The sequence below is a fragment of the Macrosteles quadrilineatus genome, unplaced genomic scaffold, assembly GCF_028750875.1.
Source record: "Macrosteles quadrilineatus isolate MER2022 unplaced genomic scaffold, UCM_ALF_1.0 Scaffold_595__1_contigs__length_45387, whole genome shotgun sequence".
Classification (NCBI taxonomy): Eukaryota; Metazoa; Arthropoda; class Insecta; order Hemiptera; family Cicadellidae; genus Macrosteles; species Macrosteles quadrilineatus.
In genome coordinates, this window is record NW_026543188.1 from 32926 (window position 1) to 41520 (window position 8595).

At 36.5% G+C, this 8595-nt stretch overlaps 1 protein-coding gene across 1 annotated transcript; it reads left to right on the top strand.

The window, feature by feature from the left end:
• Window positions 1-643: 643 nt before the first annotated feature.
• On the top strand, window positions 644-4818 carry LOC128982567 (uncharacterized protein K02A2.6-like). Its single transcript, XM_054401523.1, has 3 exons — window positions 644-929; window positions 2009-2241; window positions 2350-4818. The coding sequence occupies exons 1-3, from the start codon at window positions 644-646 to the stop codon at window positions 4816-4818; spliced, it is 2988 nt and encodes a 995-aa protein (XP_054257498.1).
• Window positions 4819-8595: the final 3777 nt, after the last annotated feature.

Consider the following 8595-nt stretch of genomic DNA (forward strand, 5'->3'; position numbering starts at 1 on the left):
TTACTAGCGTGCTTTACGTTTTTTAATTCCTTCAACATGTGACCAGTTATTTTCTTCAAATGAATATAATTTTATTTTTGACTCAGCTGTTTACCAAAACAAACTATATGTTGTTGTTTTTACTTTTCTTTGTTTACCTTATTTATTTAGCAATATGTGTGGACGATTAGTTTAATGATGTCAGGACACCAATGTTATAATTATGTTTACTGTGAATTTTATTGGATGTTTTCGTTTTGTTTTTGGGAGTTTCTATTCAGACCTAATGGAAATTGTGTATAGTATGAGTAATTATTGTGTTGATATTGATTATGGAAGAGGCAGGTGTAATATAGTAGCAATAGGACCATATTAGATTATTAGTAACCGGAAACAGATTAAGTTACTGGGTGGCTGCACTGCCTACATCGGCGTGGAGCTCCCTGATTGGCTGCCGATCGGTCAAGGAGTTTTCCGTCTTGATGATCGTCACTTCAAGTCTAGCAAGGTGTGTAACTAGATGTCGCCATGTTGTCTTGTTCTTAATCTTAGTAGTTACTACAAATGGCGCAGTCGTAGTCAAGTTCGTTCAACTTCTTTTTCGCGAGTGCGGATTGTTGAAAAATTAATTTGAGGAACCATGTCGTCCCGTTCAATAGGGAGTATGGGGGAATTTAACCCTCATGAAGAGGATATTTCGTCATATTTAATGAGGCTGAAACACTACTTGAAGGCCAACAGCGTAAAGGAAGGATCGGAGTTATCCATTTTGATTACTGTAATTAGACCAAAAGCTCTGGCTGTTCTCACGGACTTAGTATCACCAGATTCGGTAGATTCCAAGGATTATAAGGATCTGTTAAAGGTGTTGGAAGCACATTATTCTCCAAAAAGGTTAGTGGTAGCCGAACGCTACACGTTCTACTCACGTGTTCAGCGTCCCAATGAAAGTATTGCTGATTTTATGGTAGCAATTAGGCATTTATCAAGCACATGTAACTTCGAAGCCTTTCTTAAGGATGCACTCAGGGATAAATTAATATCTGGAATCCACAATGAGGCAATTAGGCAAAACTTCTCAGTGATGAACAAGATTTGGATTCAACTTTTTCATTAGCACTAACCTTAGAGCAAGCTGAAAAACAAACTAGTCTTTTTGTAGGTTCAGGGAACCATGTTCATGATTTAAATAAAATGAGTCTAGGTCCACGTAAAGTAGGCCTAAGTGCCAAGCATGGAGTTAAATCAGCTAAGTTTTCAAGGTCACCTGAGGTAGGCCTAGTTGGCCAATTTCATAAGCTAAAATGCTATCGTTGTGCGAAAGAGCACAAGGCTCATGAATGTCCTTATATCAATTTTAAATGTAATATATGTAAAAAAATTGGACACCTTGGTAAGGTGTGTAGGTCAAAGGATGTGTCTGATAGTAGGCCTAGGACTAACAAAAAAGTGTTTAAGGTTCACAATGTTGAAGAGACATCGGAAGTTTTACAGGACTTATGTCTGTATAGTGTAGGCCTTGGAGATGGAAAGGCGGGTTATGAAGTAGGGTTGATGATTGAAAACCATAATGTGACCATGGAGCTCGATACAGGCAGCGCCCTTACGGTCTGCCCCTTTGAGTCGTATCGGAAATATTTTTCACATCTGGCTTTAAAGCCTTGTTATGTAAAACTACTTACCTATTCAGGAAATGAAGTAAGTGTGTTGGGACAGATTTTGGTTAGAGTAAAAGCGGCCAACCAAATTTATCAGGACTTGCCGTTAGTTATTGTAGAGTTAGGCCAAACGGGTCAACCAATGTTGCTAGGTAGAAACTGGCTTGAACATGTAACCTTAGACTGGAAGTCTATATTTTCTCAAGATAAAACTGTAAACCGCTCCGACGAGCACGTTTTTAATAGGCCTAGCCTAAACTCTATTGACAAGTTACCTAACCTAACTTCACTTCAATCAGCTGACTCAGTTCAGCCTAGGGCCAAGGAAGATGTTAAGCATTTAAGGCAAAAGTTTTCTTCTGTGTTTGAAGGAAAATTAGGTTCAATCAAGGGTGTGAAGACACATATAATTTTGAAAGATGGAGCTGTACCGAAGTTCTGCAAATTTCGTCCAGTGCCGTTCGCTCTTCGCAAACAAGTGGAAGAGGAAATAGACAAGATGGTGGATGATGGAATTGCTTATCCTGTTTTGAGTTCCGACTGGGCAACCCCACTGGTTGTTGTGCCCAAGCCTACAGGAGTTAGGCTATGCGGGGACTTTAAGGTAACGTTAAACCAAGTTATCCAAACTGAACACTATCCTTTACCTCAACCCGAGGATATTTTTGCTTCATTATCTGGTTGTTCTGTGTTCTCTGTTATTGATTTACAGACAGCCTATCTTCAACTGGAGGTCGCTGAGGATTCACAGGAGTTGTTAACCTTGGCAACACATAAAGGATTATTTCGTCTTACTCGTTTGCCATATGGCCTATCCAGTGCACCTGCTTTGTTTCAGGCAGCTATTGATGAGATAATTAAAAATCTTCCCGGTACGGTAGCGTACCTTGATGATGTCTTGATTGGCGGACATTCATACCCTGAAGCAGTGTCTAGGTTGGAGCAAGTTCTTCAACGCTTCCAAGAATACGGAGTGAAGGTTAACGATAGTAAATGCAAATTTTTACAACCTGTTGTAGACTATTTAGGTTATAGGTTGTCGGCTGAAGGTATAAGTCCACGAGAAGGGCTAGTGGAAGCCATCAAGGATGCCCCGGAACCATCAAGTAAGGAGGAGTTGAGATCATATATAGGACTCATTAATTACTATGGTAGATTTATTTCCAATCTCTCTGATAAGCTGAACTGTTTCTATGAGTTGTTGAAAAAGGATGTTCCTTTTGTTTGGTCTAGGAAATGTGCTGAAACTTATAAACAGAGTAAACACTGGGTGTTATCTTCTGATATTCTTGTACATTATGATGTCAATAAGCCACTAGTGCTTACATGTGATGCAAGCCCTCGAGGCGTGGGGGCGGTGTTGTCCCATTTGATTGATGGCGAAGAGAGCCCTATTGCTTTCGCCTCTAAAACTCTAAGTCAAAGTGAGAAAAATTATTCTCAGCTTCATAGGGAAGCTCTAGCATTAGTATTTGGTGCTAAGAAATTTCATAAGTATATTTACGGGAGAAAACATGTCATATTACAGAGTGACCACCAGCCGTTGGCTACTATCTTTGGCTCAAAGCGAGGAATTCCAAGCTTAGCCGCAGCGCGCCTACAGAGATGGGCCCTGATTTTGGCTTCGTATGACTTCGAAGTGAGATATCGCAAGGCGTCTGATGTGCCACATGCCGATGCCTTATCCCGGTTGCCGTTACCGGCAAGTGATTCACTGGAACTGGAAAACAACTTTATCTCGCACACTCAGGAATGCGTGGAGGTACTAAACTGCTTCAGCACGGTGAGTACCGAATCACCCATCACTTCTAAGGAAATTGCTAAATTCACTGGTACTGATCCTATATTATCTAAAGTAAGAGATTATGTTTGGCACGGCTGGCATGGTGCTGTGGATAAAGAGTTATTACCTTTTGTAAAAAGGAAAGATGAACTTTCTGTGGATAGTAATTGTCTTCTGTGGGGGGCCCGTGTGGTCATTCCGACAAAATTGAGGAATCAAGTTTTAGAATTGCTTCATGATCAACATCCAGGCATTACACGGATTAAGCTGTTATCACGTAGCTATGTGTGGTGGCCCGGTATAGAACAAGGTATTGAAGAAACAGTGTCTTCTTGTTATATTTGTCAGTGTACGAGGAATGCAGCTCCAAAAGTCCCTCTCCAACAGTGGCCCCGTGTGTATGGCAGATGGCAACGGGTGCACATAGATTTCGCTGAAGATACTAATTCCAGGCAACAAATGTTAGTACTAGTAGACAGTTTTTCCAAGTGGATCGAGGTGTTTGTTATGAAATCTACTAGTTCTCTCAAGACCATTGAGCGTCTCCGTTCACTTTTTGCATCGTATGGGCTTCCGGACACTCTAGTATCTGATAATGGCCCTTCTTTTACAAGTTTTGAGTTCAAAGAATTCTTAAAGAAGAATGGAGTAAGGTTTGTCTTATCACCTCCTTATCATCCTGCGTCAAATGGTGCGGCCGAGCGGTGCGTTCAAGAAGTGAAGAAGAACCTGTTGAGACAGGTGTTGAGTGAAGGTGGTACTGGTTCTCTGACTTTGCAACATAAACTTGATAACTTCCTAATGACATACAGAAATACACCTAACACTGTAACAGGACTTACCCCGGCAGAATTGTTTCTCAACTGGAAACCTAAAACTAGGCTTGCACTTCTCAAACCTAACCTCAACGCTCGTATTGACACGAACCTGGACAGACAGAAGGAGAGTTCGGATAGGCATAGGGGAAGGGCACGATCCTTTGAAGTTGGAGAGAAAGTGTTCGTTAAAACTGTCAGGCAGGAGAAAATTGATTGGGTACCTGGAAAAGTTCTGGAAGTAAAATGTTCTGTAATATATCTTGTTAGTGTATTGGGAAAAGTTAGGCGTTGCCATGCTGACTACCTCAGGTCTAGGGTTAACATGGAAGAGGAGGGGATAGCAGTGCCAAGTTGTGAGCCAAGGTCTCCCATGAAACCAGTACTTCCTGAGCGAGGGGAAACTTCAGAGGACAAGGAGAGGCAGCAAGTTTCGCCCAGGCGGCAATCTCCATTGAAGGACTCTGAGACTGCAGCGGTCCAGCCAAGACATGAAGACTCACCTGCGGTAGTGCAGTGCAGCCCGCCCAATCTTAGAAGGTCAAAAAGGACAATTCAAAAGCCTGAAAAGCTAGACCTTTAAGCTATTCAGGCAGAAGTGAGAAGAGTTTATTTTAGTTTTATGAGAAGCATTTTTAAGTTGGAATCAAGGTTTAATTAATAAAAATGAAAAAAAGAAATTATTATGAAGAGAAAGTTTTATGTTAGAAGAGTATGTTATTTGTGGTCTTACAGCAGTAGTGTGGGCCTAATCTAAATGGTGGCGAGTGTAATATAGTAGCAATAGGACCATATTAGATTATTAGTAACCGGAAACAGATTAAGTTACTGGGTGGCTGCACTGCCTACATCGGCGTGGAGCTCCCTGATTGGCTGCCGATCGGTCAAGGAGTTTTCCGTCTTGATGATCGTCACTTCAAGTCTAGCAAGGTGTGTAACTAGATGTCGCCATGTTGTCTTGTTCTTAATCTTAGTAGTTACTACAGCAGGTATGCGATGGAATTGGAAGGTGATATCGTTGACTAGGCCTATACACTTTCTCAATTGATAATTACTCTTTCTACTGTAGGCTGCTATAAAATTTGTCTTTATACGTGTAAGCTAGCTGTTCTGATTTATACACAGTTTTAGCTAACTACCCCCGTACGTAGGACGGGCTAACACCTCGTATACAGATAGTGTCACGGTGCGTGGCGCCTCGCTGGAGAGCTTTCCCCCACTACGCCTCAATGTACGGTGCAGTCACGTTCAAATACTGAAGTTGTGAACTAGCATCAGCTTTGTCAAATTAATTTGCTTTATGTTTACGTTTTTGTATTTTTCTGTCTCTCTCGCACTGCCTCCCCTACACGCCAAGCATGGTGAAACGGTCTGTAATAGTAATTTAGAAAGAAAAGTGCAAATATGGTAGCTAATTTAGTTAAAATTGTAGTTAAAACCCTAATGTGGCGGGTAGTATTAATGGTTAATGTGGTGGCTGGCTATAATACCTGTTAGAGCGAACAGTCTTTTTAAACAATATCGATATATTTAATCTTCTTTTAACAACTTTATAATAGTTTTTCTTTCTATTTTACCATTCCATTGGAAATCCATGGTACGTGCCTAGTTACAAAATTAAATATAAATAATAAGTTTAATAAATCAAACAGTCGAGGCTATGGATGGATTGAAATTAAATTAAAATAAAATATAAAAATCAAAAACTGTTTTTACATGATTATTTAAAATACAATTTTTAGATATGTCTTTTATTAAATAATATCTTATTACAAATAGTCAACTATTGTAAAAACTAAAATAATTTTCGTTGAACCAATTCAGCAATCTAGTATTTTTCAGCTCCGGGAATTTCCCTTGACAGGGTAAAGACAGTAGGCTTCCATACATAGAGATGAGCGTTTCAAGTAAATATTATTTGCACCATGGGAAATTTCTTTCTAACCTCAACGTGTGCCTAGGGATGTAGCCGTGGATTTGTTTAAGAAAACAATATAGAACAGCAGTGTCATTTAAATTAGTTACCGTATTTTTAGGAATTTGTGTAGCCACGCCTATACGTCATCTTCAGATAGCTTTTACCATTTGATCAATTGATTTTTAATCAATAAAAAAAATATTAAAAATGTACATAAATTATGAGAGGAAGAATACGTGTATGGTTAAAAATAGGCCATGAAATATATGCTTTAATTCATAACTTAAAGACCAATGAATACATGAAACAATCTACTTTTATCTATTTAAAAATCTCTCTTCCTTTTTAAAACAGTTAAAAAAGAAACTACATATCTTTATATAGAATCTTTAAGCAAATAAAAACCTAATTTAAAAAATAAACAGGAAAAAAATAATGTTTAAAATTATTACTAACTTACGTTTTTCTTGAATTTCTTTTCAAGAAGAATTTATTTGGAAATAAGTAATTTAAAGTGCCAACATTAGTTACGTAAATTTCAATAAAAAAGAAACTAAGCTTGTTGTCTGTTCTTTCAATGTGTAAAAATATGTTGTTAAGATTAATGTAATACATTGTTCGTTCATAAAATGTGTTTCACAAACAAAAACATAATGATCACTATATATAACAAGAAGTTTAAAATGAAACACTTAAATAGTATGACAAGTTGACCACATTCAAGGAACAAAGTGGGGTTCATAAACTGCGTAACGTTTAGATAAATCTGTAATAGGCACCAGAGAGAAGAAATCGAAAAACAATTTACTAATAGAACATGTGGGAACACGAAAACAGACAGATAAGACAATCGGGCAAAAGAACTGCCTGCCTCTAGTATTGATGGCTCTGAGTTTGGGCGTCTTCAATAAAATTGTACGCAAGGAATAAAACTGAAAAACATGGTAGCGAAAATACTTTTTATTTTAATTTAATATTAGTTTATAGAAATAGTTGAAAACATTATAAAAACATTAAGTAACCTTTTAAGTTCATTTTAATTAACAAATAGTTTATAGAAATTCAAAGCAATTATGAAACCATATGAATTACTATTTACTTTAAAAGATTCACTAATATATAATTATTTAGGGTTATAAACTCTAATATTATCGTTGCGTATGTTGGTCATTGAGTTATAGAAATACACTTTGTATTCAATATAACAATTAATTTTATTGTTTATCACAGTTCACATTGTATTAACATTTTAGATATATTGATATTTGTAAGTATATATTGGTATGATATTTTGTAAATCAAAACAGTCAGCTGGAAGGTGACAATACGAGAAATTTAATATGGAATAACCTAACGTATTTATTTCCTCAAAACTTCATATAATATTTGTCTAAAAAAGTGTAAAGAATAAGTCGAATTTTAGTATAATTAGGCTAAATTTAAATTGCATTATCTATGTCTAAAATTAGTATAAAAGTAAGAGGCCTATCTTTATTATTGCCTGAAAACCCCGTTGAGTTCCATTATCATATGATACCACCATTTTTTGATCATTTTGTAGGAACTTTAAAGCAGAAGTCGGTTAACATTTGCATTAAAACAAGAAATAAATAAATGTTAATAATTTGCATTAATAACCATTTCCAATACATATGTAAAATACGTAAAACATAACTATGTTATATTATCATTATTGTTAAATCCTTTACTTGAATGCGGTAACTAGGGGAAGCGGAAGTGACGTAACCGCAGCGGAAGTTGAATCACGATTTGCAAGTCACATGGACAGGAAGTAGGCAAATAGTTTTTATTGACATGTGTTTAGATTTGTTTTACATCCTAGTACTGTAGGATACATGTAAAATACATGGAGGTCATACAATGTATTTGTTTAGGTAACCTTTTACGAACAATGTTTAACTATGGTATTTTTCACATGTAGTTATAAATAGTCAAATAAAGAGCTTTTGGTTCAAGGGTGTGTATTGTTTTGCGATTTGTGAGATACCTTAAAGGCTTACCATCTTTAGTTAATTGTATATTCGAATTACATATAAAAAAAGACATTTGGAAAAGATATTTTATTAAAATGTAAACAGAACTTTATTCTTACTTAAACTATCAATAATGTTAGTTCGTGTCTGAGATATTTGCCGTGGAGCTGACAAATCTCATTGCTTTAATCCAAGGCTATTTGGTAAATTTATTAATGAAACGAATTTTACAAAAACAATATTTTGATGAATCAGCGTTAACGATTTAAAACGATGTATTCAAATTCTTATTATAAATGTCCAAAAAGAAGTTAAATAAATAGTGAGTGAACTCTTCGGTAGAATTCAAAAATGACTTAACAGTTTTAAACATCTAACAACAGTTTTAGGTCAATCATTTTACTAAAATTATTTGCATATTTAAATCTGTTGAAAAAACATTTACATG

What these genes read in the sequence shown, in the direction of transcription:
- LOC128982567 (XM_054401523.1), top strand. Translation starts at nt 644, where the DNA reads ATGGGGGAATTTAACCCTCATGAAGAGGATATTTCGTCATATTTAATG. An exon ending in TGTTCAGCGTCCCAATGAAA is followed by an intron (nt 930 to 2,008) that starts GTATTGCTGATT and finishes CTGTGTTTGAAG; the next exon opens with GAAAATTAGGTTCAATCAAG. An exon ending in GGCTATGCGGGGACTTTAAG is followed by an intron (nt 2,242 to 2,349) that starts GTAACGTTAAAC and finishes ATTGATTTACAG; the next exon opens with ACAGCCTATCTTCAACTGGA.